At 45.2% G+C, this 27,041-nt stretch overlaps 1 protein-coding gene across 2 annotated transcripts in view; it reads left to right on the top strand.

The window, feature by feature from the left end:
• Positions 1-27,041, top strand: part of OSBP2 (oxysterol binding protein 2) — a 426,310-nt gene that overhangs the window by 224,083 nt on the left and 175,186 nt on the right. For both annotated transcript variants that reach the window (XM_082273351.1, XM_082273352.1), the window contains one exon: positions 18,703-18,953. In XM_082273351.1, coding sequence (XP_082129477.1) covers positions 18,703-18,953 — 251 coding nt within the window. The remainder of the gene's footprint in view (positions 1-18,702; positions 18,954-27,041) is intronic.

Raw genomic sequence — 27,041 nt, 5'->3', positions numbered from 1 at the left:
GAGAGGAGGGAGGGGGTAACAGAGGGGGTTGAGAGGGAAAGGGGAGTAGGGAGGATGAGTGAGTACGAGAGGGGGGTGGAGGGTGAGGGAGGGGTGAGAGAGAGAGGAGGGTGGGGAGGTAATGTTGGTGAAAGAGAGAGAGAGGGTGAAAGGGGGTGACAGAAAAAGCTGGTGTGGGTGAGAGAGAGAGAGGGTGTGGGGGTAAGAGAGGGGTGAGAGAGAGAGGAGAGGGTAGGGGTGAGAGAAAGGGGGGATTGGGATGAGTGAGAAAGGAGGGTAGAGAGGTAATGGGGGTGAAAGAGAGAGGGAGGGTGAGAGGGGGTGACAGAAAGAGAGGGTGTGGGTGAGAGAGAGAGGGCATGGGGGTGAGGAAAGGGTGAGAGAGAGAGGGGAGGGTAGGATGAAAGAGAGAGGGGATGGGAGTGGGAGAGGGGGGTGGGGGTGAGTGAGAGAGGGGGGAGGGGGGTGGGAGAGAGAGAGAGAGGGGTGAGACTCTCCTGCCCCTTCCTCACCTTCTCCCGACTCCTTACCCCTCGGCTGTTTCCTGCACATCCTGTCCAGGCACACAGCCGACTCTCTCATCCTCACTGGGGGCACAGACATCACAGCTTGAGGCTTCGTCTGAGGGAATGGCATGTGCTATGTGTGTGCGCCTGGACCAAGCCGTGTACAGTGTCAGGTATTATAAGGGCCAAGGATTACTCACCCAGTCCCAATATCAGCTTCTCCTCTCTGGTCTCTTCCCTTATCCCAGGCTCCCTGTCAGCCCCCTCCATGGTTTCTAGAGTCCTTGCTGCCTATTAATGTTCTTCTCATAGCCCCCCCCTTGTGAAGTGCTGTCTAAGGCACTGCCTCTGTCACAGGCAAGAGCCGCTCTGGATGATAAAGAGCAGTGTGTTGCCTTTATGAATCCACAGCCTGTGCAATGTCACCCAGCACCGCCCCTGACTGGGGGGGGGGGGGGCAATTGCCACCCTGCCCTCCCAGCCCAGTCTGCCCCTGGATGGGTACCCCTCTAGAAAGGGCGCTGTAGGCACATGCCCACAGTGCTTATTGGGAAATCCGGCCCTGCTTGGAAGTGTCGGAGAGCAGCCCATTTAGAACAGTTCCACATTATACTTTAAATAACAGAGTCACTTTAACCACTTTACCAGCGGAGGATTTTGCTGTCCTACGTCCAGGCCACTTTTTGCGATTCGGCACTGTGCGAATTTAACTGACAATTGCACGGTCATGCAACGTCATACCCAAATGAAATGTACGTCCTTTTTTTCCCATAAACAGAGCTTTCTTTTGGTGGTATTTGATCACCTGTGCAATTTTTACTTTTTGCGCTATAAACAAAAAAAGAGCGACAATTTTGAAAAAATAACAATATTTTTCAAATTTTTTTATATGAAATCCCCCCCCCCCAAAAAAAATGTAAAAATCAAAATGTTTTAACATTTTAGGCCAATTTGTTTTCTGCTACATATTTTTGGTAAAAAAAATCGCAATAAGCATGTTTTAATTGGTTTGCGCAAAAGTTATCGCAGCTACTAACTACGGAAAATTTATGTCATTTTTATTGTTTGTTTTTTTAACTAGTAATGGCGGCGATATGGTGGCGATCTGCGATTTTTTTTGCGGGACTGAGATTTTTTTTGCGGGACTGCGACATTGCAGCGGACAGATCGGACCCTTGACTGACATTTTTGACACTTTTGGGGGTACCAGTGACATTACTACAGTAATCCGTGCTATACATATGCACTATTGCTGTAAAAATGACACTGGCAGGGAAGGGGTTAACTTTTATTGGTGAACAAGGGGTTAATGTATGCCTGGTGCTTACTGACGTGTGTGGGGGGAGGGGAATGAGTGACACAGGCACAGATCGCAGGTTCAGCTATGCTGAGCCCTGCAATCTGTCACTGTTTGTCACTTAGGAGATCCGCCCGCTTTGTTTACACAAGCGGGCGGATCTCCACACTTGATCCCCGATGATCGGGTAAGAGCGGCGGTGATCACCGCCGCTCCTCCCCTGGCCCAATTCCCGCTGTAACTGAATACAGTGGGAGCGAGCCTCCGGCGGCGCGCGTGCGGCGCCCACAAGGGAAGGAGTCCAGCGACGTAGGTCTACGTCGCTGGACGATATCGAGCCACTTTGCCACAGTAGGGTCAACGTGAGCGGTTGGCAAGTGGTTAAAGAAAGGTCCATCATTGCTCTTGTATCGGTTTCTAAATGAGTCTTTAAGTATGTATGATATTCTAAAACATATAGAATATATACACCTAAGTGTCCTGTTCTGAAATTTGGGAATATCATTGAAATTCAACCTTGCTTGGAAATGTGGACGATATCTTTTATACTTTAACACAAAGCTGGAACTCTTTTCTGATAAAGGTCATTCCAGTCTACCAACAGGAAGTCTGCTGATATTCTTCACTTATAGAGAGTCTGTGCCGCTCATCAGATGTGTTATGTCACTGTTCTCTTGTTGAATGAACCACTGTTTCTCATTAGCGAATAAATTGATCACATCTGTAAAATACAGCTATTTGCTTTATTTTCTCCTGTACATGCAGAAGAAAATGTACTATTTTGGAATATTGATTTTCAAATCAAACAGAAAATTAATCCTTTCATTTTGGAGAACGTGTAAAAGTTTAAATTAAAAGGACACAAATCCTTTACAATATAATTCACAGGTCTGCAGGGAACCATAAAATGCCCACTAACAGCCAATTACATGGGTGCATCTTGTTTGCAATTTCAAACAGAGATGTGTGTTCCTGGAAAGAAAGAACAGAAATTATATGACACCTATTATTTTTTTAGACACTTCTCATAATCTATCCTGTCCTAGCTTCAAAATCAATGGCAATATTGCATGGGCAAATCTGTATACAAAAAAATGACCCAGCTGGTTTGGTTTAGTAATCCATAAAGCTTTACTTATCCTTACTTCACCTGTCATCTACCTGCTCAGCGGGGGCCGGCGGATCGATCCCCGCTGAGCAAAACGGAGTCCGCCGTTCGGAAAGCCAGTGTGAAAGGACTGAAAGTCACTGACCTAGAACATGTATGTGATATCAGGGGCCTGGTTACATTACTGAGCAATACAAAAATATACAAGCACCCTTGTGTTGCATAATTTGCAAATACATGTAAAGCTACATTGCCCCATAAATGCTTCTCTGCAAAGTGAGGTCCCTAACCCTCTATCTAAAATATCAACTTGGGACACGTATATAGCGCTGCATAGATTGAGGCTTAGGAATGCCTTGGAGGTAGCCCCATCATCCTTAGAGCAACTCCACTTTAGTTGGGGGAAAAACATTTTCCTCTGGGTGATCTATGTACTTTACAAGGATGATTTTAACAAACTTTGTTGCAGATTCCTAACTTTTGTTATTCCGGAGAAATCACTGTGTGTTTGTCTGTGCCCATGTGGTAAGTGAATCTAATGGGAGTGGTTTCATAATTATCAATCAACTGCTGCACTTGCAGGGCTCTAATGAGGAAAATGTCAGGGTCAGCATTCCTTTGGGAGTATCTCACCAAAAATGAATTTTTTTGTTGCAGGGGATACCTGAAATGTTACTTGTTTTATAATGTAGAATGTAGACTTCTGGGAAAATCAGTCAGCAAATCACACAAGCAGGAAATTATGTTTGTGCACCTCCTTGTTCAAGGCAGGGTACATTGCATTTTTGCAGAAAATTACAGAGCTGCAGATTGAAAATGAAAGGTCATTTTTAATAACATTCAATTACATGTGTGACTGGAGTTGCAATTGTATACACAATATAAATATATATTTTTTACTTGCTATTTTATTTCCCAATGAAAGTGGAGTTACCCTTTTAAAGGTACAGCAACACTCCAGACCCAGGCTTGCCCAAGGCAACCTCCAGTGAACCAAATTCCACAATGCAAAATGTCAACCTTCCAAATCTGTTAATAGCTATTGTAGCACCCTCCTAGGTATGTGCTAATTAGAGAGTATAGTTTTGAGCTCTGTCTGCTTACTAGAGGGCCTGCAGGAAAATCTATATTGTACTCTGCCTATAGGAGAGCAGGATATGTTAGTGAGGTGTGCTCAATGTGTTCAGTATGCGATTCATTCAGTCTGAGAGTGTTTCATTTTGGTTCTATAGGCAGGCATGTTGGACAGTGGGAGAAAACCTGACGGATGGATGCATAGGCTTTTGATACTGTCCTGATGATTGGCAGAGGGCTCGCCTCGGTGCATGCTGGGATACTGTAAAAAAGCCAGGAGCACATGTGCTTGGGGTCTTTCATTGGAGAGCGGAGCCCCGGAGGGAGGGGTCGGCTGCCTCCTCTGTAGAGGTGCCATGCGGTCACTGGAGGTCACTCTGAGGACCAGATGAGCGGTTAAGAGGAGCTGAACCCAGAGGTCCAGGGAAGCTGACTGGGAGGGGAGACACTGGAGACCCTGCTGCTGCAGTATCGTGAGTTCAGGAACTCGTGTCAACGGGCCTGACCTGGGGGCGGGCACCCCTGCTCATAGGATAGTCAGTGGATGGGGGTCCGGAGAAAGATGATGCTAGGGAGAGTATGCTTAAGATATTGTTCACCAAGTCGTCTTGAGAGAAAGCAAGTGACTTAATCCCATTCATCTAAAGTGGCAGAATGAATTAACAGCCTGGCTGTTCCATACCTACAAGTGGAGTAGTGAAGATAGAAGTCCTCAGAAATTGTGAATAGTTAAATTGAAGTATCCCACTATTCCCTTTCCCTATCCCCATTACAAAATAAACAACAAAAAAAGGGTAGCTGCCATGTGCAAATCTAGATTTTTCCTGCAAAACCCTTCCTCTTTCCAGCTCCAAAACCTCCATTGAAGACAGTGTTGCCAACCGCCCGTAGATTTACGGACAGCCCGTAAAAAAAGGGCACTTTTCTCCTGCCCGTAAATGCCCGTAGCAGGAGAAAAGTGCCCGTAAATCTACTGCGGCGGCGGCACTGTCAGAACTGCGCATGCGCGACGCGCAGTTCCGGAGATCCCCGAGTTCTTCTCTCGACTCTCGCACTCGCAGCGATGCAGACTGCCAGACTCGCACTATTCGTTGGACGAGTGCCACTGCACTGCCCGCCTGCGCCCGCCCCTGCCTCCGCCCCCGCCATAATTTAAGTTTTCCCGCCACCGCCGCCGCAGCCGGCCGCCAGCGACAATGCAGAGTCACTCACTCTGTCTATCTGGAGTGGACTAGGAGATGCTGCCGCTAGATGGATGCCTGGTGGAGTGGACAGAGCAGTCGCAGACTGACAGCCGAGGCAGAGGACTGGTAAGTGCTGCTGGCCGAGTCACTAACTCTGTCTGTGGACTGGAGTGGAGTGAACTAGGAGATGCTGGATGGATGGTGGAGTGGACAGAGCAGTCGCAGACTGTGACTGCTGAGGCAGAGGACTGGTAAGTGCTGGGGCTCCGAGCCTCCGACAGCTAGCAGGAGCAGACTGGAGTAGAGAGATGAGTCAGGGGGCAGAGGACATCAGTGTCCTTCTCCTGTGCCCCCTTCACCTCTCCACAGGCAGTGTCACAGCTTCACTCACTCTGCACTAGTAATGTCACTGATGTTTGTGGCTGTGGAGAGGTGAAGGGGACTTAGGAGGAGGACACTCATGTGGAGAGCTCTGACCATCTCCTGTACCATGTACACAGTCCCTGACCACCCCTCTGTACCATGTCCGCAGTCCCTGACCACCCCTCTGTACCATGTCCGCAGTCCCTGACCACCCCTCTGTACCATGTCCCCAGTCCCTGACCACCCCTCTGTACCATGTCCGCAGTCCCTGACCACCCCTCTGTACCATGTCCGCAGTCCCTGACCACCCACTGTACCATGTCCGCAGTCCCTGACCACCCCTCTGTACCATGTCCGCAGTCCCTGACCACCCCTCTGTACCATGTCCGCAGTCCCTGACCACCCCTCTGTACCATGTCCGCAGTCCCTGACCACCCCTCTGTACCATGTCCGCAGTCCCTGACCACCCCTCTGTACCATGTCCGCAGTCCCTGACCACCCCTCTGTACCATGTCCGCAGTCCCTGACCACCCCTCTGTACCATGTCCGCAGTCCCTGACCACCCCTCTGTACCATGTCCGCAGTACCTGACCACCCCTCTGTACCATGTCCGCAGTCCCTGACCACCCCTCTGTACCATGTCCGCAGTCTCTGACCACCTCCTGTACCATGTCCGCAGTCTCTGACCACCTCCTGTACCATGTCCGCAGTCTCTGACCACCTCCTGTACCATGTCCGCAGTCTCTGACCACCTCCTGTACCATGTCCGCAGTCTCTGACCACCTCCTGTACCATGTCCGCAGTCTCTGACCACCTCCTGTACCATGTCCGCAGTCTTTGACCATCTCTTGTCTTTTATCATGTCTGCAGGGGAGTCTGGACTCTGGAGAGGAGTCAAGAGTGAGAGCGCTGCCGGGATGGGGGGTCACGGGAGAAGTCAGATGTGCGGGGCCTGCGGAGTGGAGACAGGGGCCATCTGACTGAGCCCTGCACAGTGCACCTGAGAGGAGGTCAGTGACAGAGCCGCCAGACCAGTCTGATGGGGGGGTCACTGATGTAAGGGGGCACTGATATAAAGATCCCTCTATATTAGTAACCTCCCCCCCATATCTTAATGTATTCACTCTGTGTAAGGTGGTCTCTGGTCACCAGATTGCCCCCCCACATCAGAGTTCCTGGCGTTCCCCTTTACATCAGAGTCTGCAGGATTCTCCCCTTACAGTGCGAAGGGGGAACTCTGCGGACCCTGATGTAAAAGGGAACTCTGATGTAAAGGGGAATGCAGTGGACTCTGATATATGGGGGAACGCTGTGCTGGCTGGGTTATATTAATCTGATCTTCATGTTAATGGAGAAATATGGTTTTTGACTTTTGTTTAACCTAAACACATTGCTAATAGCTCTATCTACATTTTTATAGTTTAAGTATTGATATGTGCACGGTTTAGCACTGAAAACAGCCTGTTTATGTACATTTTTGCAATGCCAGTAAAAAATTGGTGCCGTCCGTAAATTTTGGACGTTCTGCCAGTAAATTTCCCTCTCGGGGGTTGGCAACACTGATTGAAGATAACATGGGGAGATTGAGAAGTTGGGAGAAGGCAAGGTGCAACACGACTTTTAGGCCTCATGTACACAGGACGTTTATTTTAACTCTCCTAGAAGCCAGCAGCGTTTATGCAGAAAAAATACCTGAGGCTTGAAAAAGTGTCCAAATCTTTTACAAGGTTTTAGGAGTTTTTACAAGTGTTCAAGCCCTTGGACGTTAATTTTATTCACTGGCCAGAAAAAATAATTTTATAATCCACTAAACATGCGTAGCAACTTTTAGCAACGTCAATCGTTTTTTTTTGCTCAAATTCTGCTGCTCCTGGAAGCACTGGCAGAGGGGTTTTTTTTCTGCCTCTAAACACTCCTGCCACTAAACGTGGCTAAAAGCCTATCTGTGCATGGACACATAGGGTGACATGCTAGGAAGTTTAGAGGCAGGAAAAAAAAAAAAAAACAGGCGCCCCTAGAAGCAGCGTCATAAACGCCCTGTATGCTTGAGGCCTAATAGGTAAAACTGAGTTTTGCATGTATATTCAGCTTACATCTCTACTTTTTATTTTACCATGCAGTTTTAAATGTAGCATTAGTTTTTGCATTTTTAAAAAACAAGAAATGTATGACTAGTAATCAATGGACTATTTGAGTGCTTAAAGTGGGAGTAACCTCCCTTGCATGATCTATGCCTAAAGGTAAGTCTATAATAAGGCTTACCTATAGGTGCAGTAGAGATCTCTTAAACATACACTGTTTAGGAGATATTTACTTTAGATGACGCCGGTGTTGTCACCGGTGCATGCGCTTTGAAGGAATGGCATACCCGTGGCGTTCTTCAGAGCCACACCGTAAACAGTGACTTCCATGGGCATGCATAAGAGTGACATCATCGCCGGCTTGGCGAACTCGGGAGAAGATGGAAGCGGTTGTAAACCTACACATTTAGCCAGTGAAGTCAACAGCCTCAGATGTTACACAGAAAAGAAACAAATCATCTTACATAAGTTTTACTTGTTTATCTGCAGTCTTCTCTTATCTACACCCATTCAAAAATGCAGAATTGTGATCAAATCCTTGTTCATCTGTCAGTATCACCAGGGCTGGCCCAAGACATTGTGCTGCCTGGGTCCAAAAACAAAATGCTGCCCCCCCCCAAAAAAAAAAGTCATGCCAACCAAAAGGCCCACACAATTTTATTTTATATCATGATAATATAAACTAAAATTAAATGTATCAGGAAGTCAGATTTATATGCAACAGCAACTTGTCTACATGCACATTTATATGACATACCATTATGTTCAATTCCAAACCACACACTCCAGTATTATTATTTTTGTGTGAATGTCTGAAGTCATTGTGCCCACCACAATCACATAAGGAACGTTCCCCGGAGGAGACCCTCCGCCTCCTCATACTTCTCATAATCAGTTTGCACTACGGACGGCAGCATGAGATAGGGAAATGCCGCCCGTAACGCGCCGCAAACTGATGACACACAAAACCGCTGGAGAAAAAAATCTTGGGTATCAGTTTGCTGCCCCTCTCAAAGTGCTGCCTGGGTCCAATGGACCCAGTGGGACCCATGGTAGGGCCGGCCCTGAGTATCACAGAGAAGGGTGGGGGGCTGCACTTAGAGCTCTTGTGCAATGTGTGAGAGCTGATTGGAGGAAAGAGACCCAGCCCCCTTCATACACAGGAACCAAGAAAGGATAAAGAGCTGTCTTGTGAATAGACAAGCTGTATGCTGAGCTCTACTCCCCATCACAAATGTTTCTCAATTGTCTGGAATACTTTTTAGAAGTGACTTATGTTGATAACAGAAGAACGAAGCATCAGAGAGAAACAACACTTAGAGCTTTTGAGAGAGACAGGTAAACACTACAGATATATGTGCTTTGTTCAGATTTTATGACTGAGGTTTACAACCACTTTAAAGTGGAACTTCACTCACTAAACATTGACTATTTTAAATCCTTATGCTGTTAGCTTCATTAAATACATAGGAAATATATCATATATACTTATTTTAACCACTTCCGGACCGGAAGGTTTTACTCCCTTAATGACCAGGCTATTTTTTGCGATACGGCACTGCATTTACCTGATAATTGCGCGGTCGTACGACGCTGTACCCAAATAAAGTTGATGTCCTTTTTTCCCCACAAATAGAGCTTTCTGGTATTTGATCACCTCTGCGATTTTTATTTTTTGCGCTTTAAAAAAAGAGTGACAATTCTGAAAAAAAAATCCAATATTTTTTACTTACTGCTATAAAACATTCCCAATAAAAACATTTAAAATCAAACTTTTTCATCATTTTAGGCCGATATGTATTCTGCTACATATTTTTGGTAAAACGAAAATCCCAATAAGTGCATATATTGATTGGTTTGCGCAAAAGTTATTGTGTCTACAAACTAGGGGAAAGATTTGTCTTTTATTCTTTCTTTTTTTTTTTTACTAGTGATTTTAACAGGACTGCGACATTGAGACGGACAGATCAGACACCTAAGTGACATTTTTGACACTTTTGGGGGGACCAGTGACTTTACTACAGTAATCAGGGCTAAAAATATGCACCGTTACTCAGGGCCGGACTGGGAATAAAATTCAGCCCTGGAAATAATTTCATACCAGCCCCATAGCATTATTATACCGACCCAACAGCATAACGTCATTATTTTCTTGTTCATAAAAGGGAAAACAATGCATTTTAAAGCACATTTGAAGAGTGTATTATATATAGATAAGACAGATATGAAAGCACATATGGCTTTATATATATAAGCGCAAATTCTGGTTAAAAGTGGTAAAAAGTGCGGATATGGTATAGGAGGTGGTCATAGGCTGTGTGGACATGGTAATGGATGACAAGTCAGAGGCTACGGACATGGTACCAGAGATGCAGGGGCTGCGGGCATGGGACAGGAGGACACGTCAGAGGCTGTGGACATGGTACAGGAGGACACGTCAGAGGCTGCGAACATGATACAGGAGGACATGTCAGAGGCTGCATACATGGTACAGGAGATGCAGGGGCTGCGGACATGGCACAAGAGATTTTAGAGACTGCGGGCATGGTACAAGAGATGCAGAGGCTGCGGATATGGTACAGGAGATGCAGAGGCTGCGGATATGGTACAGGAGATGCAGAGGCTGCAGATATGGTACAGGAGATGCAGAGGCTGCGGGCATGGTACAGGAGATGCAGAGGCTGTGGACATGGCACAAGAGATTTTAGAGACTGCAGGCATGGTACAAGAGATGCAGAGGCTGCGGATATGGTACAGGAGATGCAGAGGCTGCGGATATGGTACAGGAGATGCAGAGGCTGCGGGCATGGTACAGGAGATGCAGAGGTGGTGGGCATGGTACAGGAGATGCAGAGGTGGTGGGCATGGTACAGGAGATGCAGAGGCTGTGGATATGGTACAGTAGATGCAGTGCTGCAGGCATGGTACAAGATATGCAGAGGCTGCAGGCAAGGTACAGGAGATACAGGGGCTGTGCGGACATGGTACAGGGGGTGCAGAAGCTGCGGGCATGGTACAGGAGGTACAGAGGCTGCTGACATAGTACAGGAGGTGCAGAGGCTGCGGGCATGGTACAGGAGGTGCAGAGGCTGCGGGCATGGTACAGGAGGACACGTCAGAGGCTGTGGACATGGTACAGGAGGACACATCAGAGGCTGCGAACATGATACAGGAGGACACGTCAGAGGCTGCATACATGGTACAGGAGATGCAGGGGCTGCGGACATGGCACAAGAGATTTTAGAGACTGCGGGCATGGTACAAGAGATGCAGAGGCTGCCGATATGGTACAGGAGATGCAGAGGCTGCGGATAGGGTACAGGAGATGCAGAGGCTGCGGATATGGTACAGGAGATGCAGAGGCTGCGGGCATGGTACAGGAGATGCAGAGGCTGTGGACATGGCACAAGAGATTTTAGAGACTGCAGGCATGGTACAAGAGATGCAGAGGCTGCGGATATGGTACAGGAGATGCAGAGGCTGCGGATATGGTACAGGAAATGCAGAGGCTGCGGGCATGGTACAGGAGATGCAGAGGTGGTGGGCATGGTACAGGAGATGCAGAGGTGGTGGGCATGGTACAGGAGATGCAGAGGCTGCGGGCATGGTACAGGAGATGCAGAGGTGGTGGGCATGGTACAGGAGATGCAGAGGTGGTGGGCATGGTACAGGAGATGCAGAGGCTGCAGCCATGGTACAGGAGATGCAGAGGTGGTGGGCATGGTACAGGAGATGCAGAGGTGGTGGGCATGGTACAGGAGATGCAGAGGCTGTGGATATGGTACAGTAGATGCAGTGCTGCAGGCATGGTACAAGATATGCAGAGGCTGCAGGCAAGGTACAGGAGATACAGGGGCTGTGCAGACATGGTACAGGGGGTGCAGAAGCTGCGGGCATGGTACAGGAGGTACAGAGGTTGCTGACATAGTACAGGAGGTGCAGAGGCTGCGGGCATGGTACAGGAGGTGCAGAGGCTGCGGGCATGGTACAGGAGGTGCAGAGGCTGCGGGCATGGTACAGGAGGTGCAGAGGTGGTGGGCATGGTACAGGAGATGCAGAGGTGGTGGGCATGGTACAGGAGATGCAAAGGTGGTGGGCATGGTACAGGAGATGCAGAGGCTGCGGGCATGGTACAGGAGATGCAGAGGTGGTGGGCATGGTACAGGAGATGCAGAGGTGGTGGGCATGGTACAGGAGATGCAGAGGTGGTGGGCATGGTACAGGAGATGCAGAGGCTGCAGGCATGGTACAGGAGATGCAGAGGTGGTGGGCATGGTACAGGAGATGCAGAGGTGGTGGGCATGGTACAGGAGATGCAGAGGCTGTGGATATGGTACAGTAGATGCAGTGCTGCAGGCATGGTACAAGATATGCAGAGGCTGCAGGCAAGGTACAGGAGATACAGGGGCTGTGCAGACATGGTACAGGGGGTGCAGAAGCTGCGGGCATGGTACAGGAGGTACAGAGGTTGCTGACATAGTACAGGAGGTGCAGAGGCTGCGGGCATGGTACAGGAGGTGCAGAGGCTGTGGGCATGGTACAGGAGGTGCAGAGGCTGCGGGCATGGTACAGGAGGTGCAGAGGTGGTGGGCATGGTACAGGAGGTGCAGAGGCTGCGGGCATGGTACAGGAGGTGCAGAGGTGGTGGGCATGGTACAGGAGGTGCAGAGGCTGCGGGCATGGTACAGGAGGTGCAGAGGCTGCGGGCATGGTACAAGGGGTGCAGAAGCTGCAGGCATGGTACAGGAGGTACAGAGGCTGCTGACATAGTACAGGAGGTGCAGAGGCTGCGGGCATGGTACAGGAGGTGCAGAGGCTGTGGGCATGGTACAGGAGGTGCAGAGGTGGTGGGCATGGTACAGGAGGTGCAGATGTGGTGGGCATGGTACAGGAGGTGCAGATGTGGTGGGCATGGTACAGAAGGTGCAGATGTGGTGGGCATGGTACAGGAGGTGCAGATGTGGTGGGCATGGTACAAGTTGCATCAATACTTTTAATAGATGTGTCAACTCTCCAAAGATTTAAAACTATGCTAACCTCTTGCTGCAGTGACTGAAGCCTCTTTGCTGTTGTTCCTCCACCCCGGCACCCCCCCTCTCACTCTCTCTCATCTTCTTCACTCTTCTTCACATCTTCTTCACTCTTCAGGCTCACCTGCTGGCTGCTGGCGCGGCGCATGACGTCAGAGTTGTGTCGGGACAGTGGGAGGGATCGGCGTCTGCGTGCCCGTGACAGCCACAGCCAGTCAGTTCCACGGTCCACCCCGCCGCGCAGCCGCCCCGTGATGTCATGCCGCTCACAGCGGCTGACGAGTAGGATGGACCCTCCGGCTCCGTTACTCCGTGTCTGGAGCACAGCGGGGGCCGGGGGCGGGGCTGCAGTGGCCATCATCAGAGCGGCCGGCCCCAATACTTAAAGCGGCGCTGCCGGCTGCCCTATCTTAAAGCGGCGCTGCCGCGATGCCCTATCTTAAAGCGGCGCTGCCGCGATGCCCTATCTTAAAGCGGCCCCAGGGCCGGCGGCCCACCGGGAAATTTCCCGGTATCCCGCTAGGCCAGTCCGGCCCTGCCGTTACTGTACTAATGACAGTGGCAGTGAAGGGGTTAACATTAGGGGTGATAAAGGGTTAAATGTGTCCCTAGGGGGTGCTTTCTAACTGTGTGGGGGATGTGCTTGCTGAATGAACACAGAGACCTGTGTTCCTAAATAAGAGGAACACAGGATCCCTGTATTCATTACTGACAGAACAGTGGTCTGCTGTTTTTACAATGGCAGACCGCCGTTCTGTCTCCACGGGCAGCAATCGCGTGTGTCCAGCAGACATTGCTGCCACCGGACTTGCTGAGTGGCTACCCCTGTAGCCAATCGGCGCATGCGCTCCCCCCACTAGTGGTCCCGTGAAACAACATATAGGTACGTCGTTTCTTGGGACAGAGCCGACCTGCTGCAGTAGAAGTACAGCGGCTGGTCGGCAAGTGGTTAAACAGTTTTTTTTACATTTCTTTAGTTACTTCCTAGGTGTCTTGCCTAAGCAAATTATGTTATACATCCCAGGAGACTTCAGCAGGGGAGAACCCTCCTGTGTGCCTGAGCTAAGGGCAGATGGATTCCAGGAAGTAATTGCTACATTAATCATCTGCCCTTACTCAAGATGGCCACGGCCAGAAATGCTAGGGGTTTTTTCTAAGTGATTTCTCAGCAAAATAAAGCATAGGGACATGGATGGATGGGGACTGAGTTTTCTTTGAATGTTAAAAATTAATGAAATAGCGCTTTTGGTTTGGGGTGCTCAAATACAGTGTAATTCCGTTTTAAGTATATTTAGGGCATATTCATTCATAATAAGAATGCATAGAGGACAGGTCACATTTTATTGCCCTTGCCTATTAAGAGTAGTAGTCTCTTTGCTGAGGGAGTGGAAAGAAATCCATATTTATTCTATTGACATATCATTTATTTCTATTCTAGTTAGCATCTGTGGCTGAATCGCTACAAGAGATTAATGGCTTAACAGAATAATATATTGCTTTCTAAGCATCGGTTGATTCAGCATTTCATGGCGTTCTAAAAGTAAACATTTTAAAGCTTCATTAGTGCTGTTCTGCATACGAAAATGTTTCAGGTGGAAAAAGTGCTTTGTTTGCTGTTTGGGGAATTCATTTAATTCTGCTGTCCTAGAGTCTCCCTGTCATTCTGTTCAGTTTATTGTTTTCTGCTACAACCCACAAAGCTCTGGTCTTGTGCATGATTGGAACCTTGGCATAGATGCAGTCTTAGTGTCAGCACAACCACAATGAAGGACTAGGACAGGGCACTTACCTTCCTAGAAAATTTTCTGGAAGGCAAGCTCTTAGCTGTGAACTAAGACATCCCGTGATCTCCATCCAGGGGTTCAGGAAATTTATATGACTCTTTATAAATTTTTGCATGATACTCAAATCGTAATTGATTGTATTATTTAGCATTTAATTTGATTACAACAGGGTTTCTCAACCAGGGTTCCATGGAACCCTTGGGTTCCTCCAGAGGTTGCCAGAGGTTCCTATAGCAATCAACATTTTTTGCTTTTCAGATAAGTTTCTACTGACACCACTGATCTTTTTAGCTATGTGTAAGGTAGAAATTCTTTCCAATGACCACAAATGTAAGGAGCATTCTTCCCACTGACCATATAGCATATGGTCATATATTAATTTCATTAGTGGTTCTCTAAGACCAGAAAGTTATTTCAAGGGTTCCTCAGTATCGAAAAGGTTGAGAAAGGCTGGCTTACAATGTGTAGTTTGCCTATTCCCATTATTATTTTCAGAAAACAGTAACCAAAGTTCGGGGAGTTGCCAACTTTTATTAGGATTGTAGAGTTTTGTGATTGTAGATATTTGCAGATGCTTCAAAATCTTTGTTACCAGGTATGAGGACACCAGTATGTTCAGGGTGATGTTGTCGATTGTCCACTTGTATACTACATAGATATACAGTATATATCAATATATAGTGTATGATGTAGGTTGTGCCAATGTAGAAATATATTACATGGATTGCTACTGAAAAGAACGAGTGGTATGACCCAGCTGGAATACCTCGCCATGTTCCATTCTCCTGTAATTCTTACAGATAATAGGTCACGAGGCATCTGAACCTATGCAATCTCAACATCTCAAACGTCACTGTATCATTTTATTTGTGAAGAGTCCTCCTCTGTGCCTGTTTCTGGGCTTAGGGACCTCCAGCTATATCTTTAATATACTGGTAAATGCAACTATACCTCATTATATGTATAATATATATATAAAATCAAATATATTTTATATATACAGTATATGTATATATATGTGTGTGTGTGTATGTATGTATATATATTATATATGTATATATATATATATATATATATATATATATATGTATATATATACACACACATTAAATTGTTTAGTGATTGCAAAGCTTACAGTGTCTCATTAGTTGTTTATTGGTCTGTTCCAACCAGCTGAGAGATACCAATGGTAGCAATAAGCACTCAAGCACAAGGACATGAATGTAAACCATCCTGAATAGTTTTTGACAGAAACCTTGAGACACTATTATGCTTTTTCAATAAGTAGTACAAAGGAAAAAGCAGTAAGTGCAAATTGCTGCAGTCCACAGCAGCCAATAACTTTCCTAAAAACATATTAGTACAAGATGGATTGTGGCTATGGGTACTGCTCAGTTCAGTTGGTATTTTGCTCATTGCAATTTTGTGATGAACAACCCCTTATAAAAGAAAGTAGTTACTGTTTCTTAGACTGTAATTATTAGTTATGTATCCATTGTTGATACAAATAATCACAGGTGTAATTTTGTACTCTTTCATTTGTATATGATAATATTTATTATATTTGTATCTTTATTGTAGCTATTATGGAGAAGCCCAGTAGTTTGTGATATTTTGTTTAGATATTTTATACTTCTAGTAGGGTTTTTTTTTTACTGTAATGCCAACTCTTTGCTCTTTCTAATAGTGAAGTATTTTTTAGCCCCTGGCAAAGGCTGACCTTAGAGACAATATTATGTCTTCCACAAGCGTTCATATCTTCTGTAGCAGATTATTTCCCCTGGGGTTTGCATTGCACAGTGCAGAATTCCTCATCCACAGATGAGACACCGAGTATCTATTAAAATGGATAATTATTTATAATGTTTAAGTACTTTCTCTTTATCAGATAAAATTGTGCTCATTCTTTTGACTAGAGAGAGGTAAGCTGAACCCAAAAATCTGCTGCTAGCACTGAAACTGACATTGTAAAATCACTGCTAAAATAAAAGGAAGACTTCATGCACACAGGACATTTTAAACACTGCCTTTAAAGGCATTTTGCATTTGGGTTTTTTGTTGTTTTTTTTTGCCTTTTAAACACCCCTTAATGTTAGCCTATGTATCCATGCACATATAGGCATTTACAGGCATTAGAAGCAGAAAAAAACCCACTGCCAGTGCGTTTAGGAGCAGCAGCCTTTTGGCCAAAAAATTACTGACATGCCTAAACGCCATTAAACATGCTTACACTAGGCACATCAAGAGCTTGAGCATTCATTCATTTAAATGGTAAAAATACATTTTTATTCTGGGCAATGAAATGAATGAACGTCCAAGTGCTCGATGCACCTAGACATTTCTTAAAGCCCTTACAAAAATGCTGCTTTTTTCCCTGGCATTTAGAAAAATGCCCAATGGGCATGGGACCTTAAAGTGGTTCTAAAGCTTAAACATTTTTTACCTTAATGAATTCCTTGCACTTAGGCAAAGAATGTCTAGATATTAGTTTTGGCCCCTCACCCCCCACCTTATCTGAACCCTCATTCAATCCAGATTTATTCTCCCCTCACTTCTGTGTCACACTGGCTTTGCCGGTGCTTCCGCTGCTGTCAATCAAAGCCAGTGACGAGGGAGCTGGGGTGGGGCCGAGTTCTGTCTCCATGGACGCAGCAGTGGGGCTTGGGAGCGAGCACACACAAGTGCCCCCATGGGATGCGGCTTCCTATGGGGTCACTGGACAGAGAGGTAGGGCCAGAAGCACCAGCGGGGGACCCGAGAAGAGGAGGTTTGGGGCCAATCTGTGCAATTTCATTGCACAGAGCAGGTAAGTATAGAGATGTTTGTTACTTCAGTTATGTGTTCTCACCAACTGTGTGCATCCAGCTCTGAAAAACCATATTGTGTCTGTGTGTTTTTTTTTTTTTTTATAGGACTTCCACACCTTTCTGTCAATTTCAATTGCTGCCTTCAAGTTGCCATTAAAAAGGCAGATAACAGCAGTCAATGTGGAATCTTACCACTAACATTACATTTTTTTCACTCTGCAAGACCTGCTGCAACTTTTCTTTGCTATTTAGCCAATATTGTAAAATGCCAACCTAAGAAACTCATTCAATTGGGCCCTTCAGGTGGACCCTTGTACAGAACTGTTCTTATTCTAAAAGAGAATGTGCAATAAGGCTTTGGCATGTGTGGCTGGCTTTACAGATGGACTTTCCATTTATTTTAGAAAATACTCAGATTTGCCATGTCTCATATTTGTGTTGAGTCAATCATGAGATTGGCTTATCATGTCCTTACACCAGAAACTCCTAAAAATCAAGCAATTTTGATTTTTGTGGATCTATACACATCCTACGTATTATTGTACAGTATAGTTTTCACATTCCTGTAAGAAAGATAAAAGAGAATTGGCGAGGATATCAAAGTATAATAAAGGGCAAAAAAATTGGGCTAGTTTAGTTTGATGCCTGAATTAATATGTATAAGTAGATCCAAGGTTAATGTATTCATTTAGCAAATTAACAGCACAAGAACTGTACAAAGGACAAGAGGACATGATATGGATGAAAGAATTTTACAAACTCATTTATTGGCAAAAGGCTGTAGGCAGTATTTCTGGAAACTGAACTTACCTTTAGGAAAGGTAAACCACGGTATTGGCATTTTGGCAGAGGCTCCAGGAACAAGTATAAATGTATAATTTATTTGTTAAAGATTAACTCTAGGCATATATAAAATAAATATAAATCACCTTCCTAGCTGATGCAGAAAATGATTGTTTTACTATGGAATAATCCAAACCAGACAAGTACTTACATATCTTTATCCCCATTCTTCCTCTCAGCTAGTTTTGAGTGTGTTGACTAGTCCCCTGAAGATGGTCTTCCTGCCAACCTCCGACCAATCTTGTTGCAGTGCCTCTCAACCAAGCCATTACCAAGCCACTGGTCTTGCATTATATGTTATGGTGTAAGAGTGCCACCCACATTCAATACATTTAGCATTAAGGTTTTTCTTTTTTTTCTTTTTTTTGTTACCTGATATTTTGGTAGTTGACCGATTATAGACACCAATTGGTGACATTGATGCAACAATGATCTATGAAAACAACAGACATGCCTAAAGTTGAATGATGTAATTTGTAAATATGTGCTGCATATTGGTTGGCATACATACACTTTTTTTTTTTTGCTAGGATTTGCGTTAAGTAGTTTAAATACTAATTTTCTAAAAGGCAGAGGGTAAATATCTAATCATAAACTGAATTGTGAACTGTCTGTGTTTATGCAGATGACTCTGGGGACGACGAACCAAGCTCACAGTCTGACAAGAGCGAGTTGCATAGCTCCCTAAAAGCTCTGACCGGTAAGCTGGATGACCTCAGCACGTGCAATGACCTCATCGCTAAGCATGGAGCTGCCCTCCAGCGCTCCTTGAGTGAGCTGGAGAACCTTAAACTGCCAACAGAGAGCAGCGAGAAGATCAAATCTGTGAATGAAAGGGCCACTCTCTTCAGGATCACTTCCAATGCAATGATCAATGTGAGTTCAGCAATTTGACAGTTTTTCAGGGTTACTCTAACATAACAGTGGGGTAAGACATAGGTTTACAAATTTAAAAAATGCCACTTTGTCTCATTTAAGCAGATAATGATATAGCTACTAGTAGTAGTTAGCCACATTCAGCTGACTTTCTCTAAAGAAAGAGGTTTTGTAGCTTATCTAAGCCACTTTTTCAGTTCTAATGTGAGAAAGGGAGACACCCCAGCATTCATACCCACGCAGATAGAGCAGACACCTCATTCCAATCACCATGGAATGTGTGTTCCAGTAACAAGAATGAAGGTGTAAAAGTTGTGGAAACACCCTGTTTTAGTTACATCCGTGGTGTCAGGAAATCTGCATAGATATTCATGATTCACATAGTTGAAGGTGTGCATTATTTAAATGCTGTTAAAGAGATGTTAAAATGGCTTTATTTTTGTCAAAACTCAGCAGTTCCCCTACACTTTAAGGAAAAGTGACATTCTTTTATCCCCTTGGCGCTTCTCAGCCCTTTAAGGGGTTTCAGAGTGGAGTTTATGATCATGTGATCGCCATGATTGGCTGTTATGTCAGTCACATGATCGGAAAGCTGTTAATATTGCAAGCAAAATGCGGTCGCTTGGTGCCAAGGACCATTTTTGCATGCTGTCGGCACCAAGAGGTTAAGCGTAGTGAGCATTTTGGTCAAAGGGGACAACTGGTTGACAAGAGGCATAAAAGGAACTATCTATGTCAAAATGTAAAAAATATTCTTGAACAGGGGTGGGGCCTTCTACACAATTTGTTTTCCACATATAATGTAGTTTCAACATCTATACCACAGTGAATTGACAACAATTCATACTTTCACCCATGTGATTCCAATAATTGACACCCATGCAGTCTTCCTGACACTGAATAATTTATCTAGAACAGGGTGGTTTCATAGCTTTTACACTTCCCATCCTGTTCTTGGAAAATCAACATCTGCATTGGCACATTACCTGGTGATTGGATTAAAGCTGAACTCCAGGTAAAAAAAAAAAAATACCTTGCAGAGTGGTTGGCCTGCACTGCAAGGGTTAATTACTCGTTTTTGTCAAGGCAGAGAAAAAAAAATATACTTATCTGATCCTATCCACGGAAGACCGGTCCCTGCAGCTCCTGCACCCGCGGACTCTAGCGGTCTTGAGTCCTAATGTCATCAAGCCCAGAGCAGGCTCAATAAACCTGCTCTGGACGTGAGGACGTCAGGAACAGTCCACCTTTGGATCGCGAGGGAGCACAGTTTGCCAGTGGAGTAGACGATCAGGTGAGTATAAGGCTTTCTCCCTTCCCTTTGACAAAAATTAGCACTTAACCCTAGCAGTGCAGGTACACTGCAATATAAAACTTTTTTTTTTCATGTGCTGCAGTATCTTCTTGTTGCTCAAGAGAACTAAAGAAGTGACTTGGATAAGCTACAAGACATTTTTAACATTACAGAACAAATTCAGCTGAATGTGACTAACTAGTATTAGCTACAAAGCCACTGTTGTTTTCATTTAAGAAAAATAACTGTTTGTTGAATGAGGCCAATTATCTTTCAGCATTTCAGGAATTTAATTGGTTACATGCCTAATCCACCCAATTAAATTTTATTTTAAACAAGCAAGTACTTAAATTTAGCTGCTGCTTATAGAGATTTGTATTTTCCTGTAAGCATTTAAAAGGTTTTGCTTTGTGGTCATTTTCTCTGACCATGCAGTGTTGGAATCATGCACTGTCCACAATTAATATACCTGGAAATAATAGGTTTCTTTATTAATAATAGGTAATTCCTTGTTTTTGAAATACAAATTTCTCATTGTAATCTAATCAAATGCACAAACAATTTTGTATCTAGAAGAGGACAATATAGGACTTCTTAAATAAAAGTTCTGAGGGTTCAATTATTACATTAGTGGTGTTCATAACAACAAACCCAATCTCCCTCTCTGCTCCCATGCATATCGCTGTACCACACTATCACCACCAACTGTCAACAGTACTGAGTACTTTTAACATTTGCTCATTTTATTGCATGCCACCACCCATATGTGACTGAGGCCTGATGATTGGTTGTTCTGAGCGCTGTGTTTTGCCCATACCAGGATTTTTTTTTTTTTTTTTATAGACCAGTTTTGGGGTTTGGTCTGGCCGTTGAGTGGTGGTAAAGGTGGGTGAAGGTATCATAGAGTACCTAGCACAGTATGGGGTGCCGAGTTTGAGATTTGCTATGACAGATCTACTTAATTTTAAGAAACTACATTTCAAATTATGTAGCAATGAATGTGCTTAAGCATTAGTTTAATGTAAGGCTTTTTACATAGCTCACTTTAGGCGGCAGAAGATAAAGAATCTAAGTTTTTTTTTAAAAGTGAGCAAACATCAATTACGAAGTGCTTTTATACCATTTACAGATACCATGAAAATGTTTCAGGAGATATCCTGAAGACAATTGTCAGTTGCCTTTGTTAAATGTCCTTAGTCCTAAAATATTAACAGCAAACTATAGGCTACAAAGAAAAGACCCATACAGTATCAAATACTTAATTTGTACAGGACTGTTGCATAATGTAATGTTTGTTGTTCCCTTGACTTCCTTTGGTTTTATTAAGGACTTGTGTAAGGAAGAACAAGGATGTTTTGTAACTGAATTCTGACAATAATGTGCCCATGTCAGGATATTTACTAGAAATGAGTTGATCAACTCTTTGCAGCATAGATGTTTTAGCACTAAAGGTTTAAAAGTCATAGTTATGGTTTACACCAGAGGTTCTATAGATGTGGCCTGTGGGCACCTTTCCTGCAGACTGCTGAGACCCCCCTACTCACAGCTTTAGCAGACAGAAGAGAACGGTATACAGCTGTGTGTTGCAGGGAATGTATTAACTTGGTCACCTATTTTTTGATCCCTCACTCCCCGAGTCCCGGGCAATCTTTCCTCTTCTCTGCTCGCTGGTCATTCTTCCCTCTACATTTCTATTGGCCCCTCTTCCGATTTATCTGTTGTTGAGGAACAAATAGAAATATATTAAAAAAAACCTGGAGCAAATAGAAAAATACGGAGGTGTTTACTTTGCATTCTGGTAATGGGATGAAGAAGAGATTTCCGCATGGGGTGACTGAAGCTGCTGCAAATCCTGCTTTACAAAGCACCCCTTCTTTCTCCAACCAGAAATAAAAGATAAATGAACTACAGTATTTACGGACATTGAATAGTAATGAATTAGCAGCTTGTCATTGAATTTGAGTAAGTGAAAGTTTTGTATCTAAAAATGTCCAACTACAATTTATATCTGTTAAGTGCCTCAGCTGCTCTACTAGTGTGGTAGAGGCCTTGTCCCAACCTAGTGAAGCTGTACCTGCAGAGCAGTGGCTGTTAGTCAGCTGTTTCTCTACATGTTGGTTCCTATGCTGAGCAGGCCGGGAGTGTACTAATTATTAGTGAAGGAAATCACTTTCTGTTGTGCCACATGTTGGTGCAATGAAAAACGGCAACATCCAGGGAGGAAAGAATAGTATGCGCTCTAGCAGGAAAAAATACAAACAGTAGGGATTATCCACAGGACTGCTCTACTTAGCAGGACCAATGATTTGTATAGTCCACTATACCACCAGTAAGGCATTAATTACCATACACGAACACAAGACTATAAAAAATAAACACTGGGAAGGCTCCCAAGAAAAAGTTGGTACTATAGGTTAGTTTGACTTATTCAAAATTACTTTATCACAAGACGTTAGACAGTATTCAAAAACTCACTAAATTATTATTATCACACACCTTCCATCACCAAAGTTAAAAAAAGACCACATTGTCATGCATAAACAGACTCCGGACTCAGATGTTACCTGGCAGACTAAAAATTTAGCATTCTGATTTTGAGTTGTGGGTCAAACACAAGGTTCCAAACGAGTTATTTTTTATTTTTTGGCATCATTATATTTGGTTAATAGATTAGTGATCGGTTATTTTTAAGGAGCCATCATACCTAAAGGTTTAGGGTCAGAATCTGCTCATCTACAACCTATCCTCAATATCCCATAGCAGCAAATTTACAGTCAGGTCCATAAATATTGGGACATCGACACAATTCTAATTTTTTTGGCTCTATACACCACCACAATGGATTTGAAATAAAGCATTGTAGCTACATAGTGGACAAAAGAAAATTATGCCATACTTGTGGAGGAAGGATGTAACTATCATATAATGCAGATTTGTATTTGAGTGGTTACTACAGTCTGAAAGTATTGATTTGCAACAGGACACTACAACGTTGTATGTGCAGTATTGTGTTAACAATGACGAGCTAAACGGTGAATAAAATCTTGTATATATAACCTAACCATAGGCGTACAGAACAATATAAGTGCAACATCCCATGGTAAAAAATGTTTTCTTTTCTAGCTAAAAGTAAACCAAAATATACAGTCACGTCCATAAATATTGGGACATCAACACAATTCTAATGTTTTTGGCTCTATAATGGATTTGAAACGAAACAAACAAGATGTGCTTTAACTGCAGACTTTCAGCTTTAGTTTGAGGGTATTTACATCCAAATCAGGTGAAAGGCGTAGGAATTACAATAGTTTGTATGTCCGGAGTGGCGCCCACCCAATTGTCGTTGGTATGGTGAGTAGTGTCCCCCCCATAGCTCTGGCAGTCTTGAGGCGGATGGGATCAGACCCTCAGGTGCCCCCCATTCCCACTGGCCTCTCTGTATGTACCAGGCTCCCCCAGGGCTTTCCTCTCCACCATCATAGAGGTCCCTACCTTAGTCAGCGATGGGGGTCCTCGCTGATGCCACTATAGCGGATCCGCTGGGTGGAAGGGGTAAAATCCTGATGGGGGACCCTGCTGGGGACCCCACGATGCCACTAGATCGTTGGACCTCTCAGGGGGTCCTGGAGACTGGATGGTGCACCGAGGGGGATGCCATTTTCCTGTAGAATCGTTCAGCTCAATTTTTCAGAAGTTCCCATCGAAATGCATGGGCGGCCATGTTTTTGTGGTTTCCCCATAGTAATGCATTGGGTGGCCATTTTCTTGGAGTCTGCGAATGCTTGACAGCAGGGGGCAGCTAAGCCTTTACTCTAGTGATGACCCAGGTACTTCCTCTTCCTGTGAAGATCGTTTTTCTGCACAGCAGACCGATCCTATTCTCCTTCATATCGGATGGTGGTATGTATATTGGGGTCCCTGTAGGTCTCTCTCTCTCTCACCCTGCTATCTTCAGTGCTAGTGGCTGGGACTTGTAGTACCGCTGGTACAGCGGTGTAGGTCAGTTTTTTTGCAGTTTTCTTAAAGTGACACTGCGCTATTCGAGGGTTCATATGGAGTCCCAGAAATGAGTTTCACCTACAGATCCCCTCCTTGTGGTTGTGGAAACCTCCGGGTCGCAACCCCTGTCTGCCTTAATGGTGGTTTTGACAAATCTGGTGTCCAAAGTGGATTTGGTTTTAAAAAATACCACCATATAAAAATGCCCTATGCCCTCCCCTGCCTCTCCTGCATCCTCAGATTCTGAGGTAGGTGTGGCTGCCGCGGATGCAGGTTACCCTGAGGGTTTTGCTTCATCGCACTCGGATGGCAAGGATAACATATCCTCGTCTGCAACCACACGGGAATACACGCTAGTGGAGGCACTTATAGTGTCAGTGCGGGAAACTCTAAAACTGGCAGATGATTCTGCAGCGTCAGGGATGTAGGTGTCTTTTGGCACTCGCAAATTGCAGAAGTTGGACAAGGTTTTCCCTTGACAAAATTGTCTCTGACCATTGGGGGTACCTCCAACAGATGTTAGTGGTCCCGAAGTGTTTTAAGAGGCGCTATCCATTCGCAGATGCTGTATCCACAAGATGGACCATTCCACCGAAGGTGGACCATCCGGTCTCCAGACTGAACAAATCTACTGTGGTCCCGCTGGAGGAATCTCTGATCTTTAAAGACCCTGTGGATAGAAGAATTAATTCCCTGTCCCAGCACTTAGATGTGATAGCAGGCTCAATACTTAAACCGATCTTTGTGATTACTCTAGCGTCCCAGACCATAACGGAATGGGTAAAGTTACTAAAAAGTGACCTGCAAACAGAACCGCTCCCTCCGGGCCTGGCAGAGCTAATGGACCAAATGGTCCAAGCCCTACTATTTATATGTGATGCGTCGCTAGATGCGGCCCCTCTTGCAGCAAGAGTATCCACGGTAGGGGGAGCCATTAGACGCATTGTGTGGCTGAAGAGCTGGTCTGCAGATCAGGCTTTAAAAAAGGCTTCCCTTTACGGGGGGCTGCTTGTTTGGATCCTCTTTGGATGACCCGATCAAGGGGCTTGCAGGTGGGAAGAGTACTCTTCTTCTTCAATCCTCCAAAGACAAGTCACCACGTAATAGTCTGGGGCCACTGGCGGCCGTTTTGTGCCTCTGGCACGCAGGAGAAAGGATCTGAGCCATTTAGGTCTTCTGGGGGTTCCAAGAAGACATGATCGGGTAAGCCGAGAACAGCCCCCCCCCAGATCTGCAGAAAAATCCCCGTCTGCATGAAGGGACGCCCTCACCCATATCTGGGGTGGAGGGACATCTTTATTTCTTTCCAGGACCATGGACCTCCTTGATTCAGGACAAATGGGTCCACAAACTGATCCGATTGGGTTACAAGATCGAGTTTAGGTCCCGACCGTCAGAAAGATTTTTCCTGTCCAATCCCCACCTATCTCCAAATCAGTTACAGGACCTACGAGGGTGGTACAGGACCTGCTGTCACAAGGGGTGATTGTACCGGTTCCCTCCCTGAAACGCTGTCAAGGGTTTTATTCAAACGTGTTTACTGTTCCCAGAAAAGAGGGAAAAGTGCGTCCAATTCTGGACCTCAAGGCTCTGGATCACTTTGTGCGAGTTTCAAATGGAGTCCATTCACACGGTAGTGGCGTCCCTACACCACGGAGACTTTTTGGCCTCTATCGACATTAAGGACGCATATCTGCACATCCCTATTTATGCTGGACATCAGCTTTTCCTTCGATTCGCTGTAGGAGAGGAGCATTATCAATTTGTGGCGTTACCCTTTGGTCTCGCCTCCACCCCCAGGGTCTTCACTAAAGTGTTGGCTCCAGTATTGGCTTTACTGCGACAGCAGGGATTGCGTTCCTAGGGTACTTGGATGATCTTCTCTTAAGAGCGGATTCCCACTCAGTTTTGGTGGGCGATCTGTCTATCACTGTCTGGACACTGCAAGAGTTCAGTTGGACTATCAATTTCAAAAAGCCTTCTCTGGTCCCAACTTCTAAGTTGGTTTATCTGGGACTTACTGTAAACTCCGCTTCAGCGAAGGTGTTTCTTTCCCCCAAAAAAGCTGCAAAAGTTGCAGAGGGCGATTCGTTTGCTGTTATTCAGCAACCTGTCCTCTCTACGGACTTGCATGCAAGCCCTAGGTCTGATGGTGTCTACCTTTGAGGCGGTTCCATTTGCTCAGTTCCACACGTGACCTTTGCAATAGGAAAATTCTTGTCAAGTGGAATAAAGATCCAAAATCCTTGGACAATATGATTCGGTTGAGTCACAGCACAAGGAGTGCTCTTCTGTGGTGGCTTCGCTCATTGGCCTTACGCCAGAGCAAGTCCTTCCTTCCATTATATTGGACCGTGGTAACCACAGATGCCAGCCTGTCCGGCTGGGGAGGAGCTTGGGAAGCTGTGTGTCCAGGGGACCTGGACTGTGGAAGAGTCTAGAATACTGATCAATATTCTGGAACTCAGAGTGATGAAGCTTTGTCTGAGTCACTGGACAAATCATCTACAGGGTTGTTCAGTTCGGATTCAATCGGACAATGCCACGGCCGTGGCTTACATCAATCATCAAGGGGGCACCAAGTGTGTCTTGGCGGCCTGGGAGGTGGCTGAGATCCTAAAATGGGCAGAAAATTTTGTTCTAGCCCTCTCCTCCGTGCATATCTCAGGAGTGGAGATCTGGCAGGTGGATTACCTAAATCATTAGGTGTTGGATCAGGGGGAATGGTCCCTACACCCGGAGGTGTTTCACCTGCCATGTGTCCAGTTGAGGACACCTGACGTCAACCTGTTAGC

The sequence above is a fragment of the Pelophylax lessonae genome (genome assembly GCF_965119305.1).
Source record: "Pelophylax lessonae genome assembly, chromosome: 1".
NCBI classification, from domain to species: Eukaryota; Metazoa; Chordata; class Amphibia; order Anura; family Ranidae; genus Pelophylax; species Pelophylax lessonae.
Note: the sequence above shows the minus strand (reverse complement) of the source record. Positions and strands in the feature narration are given on the sequence as shown.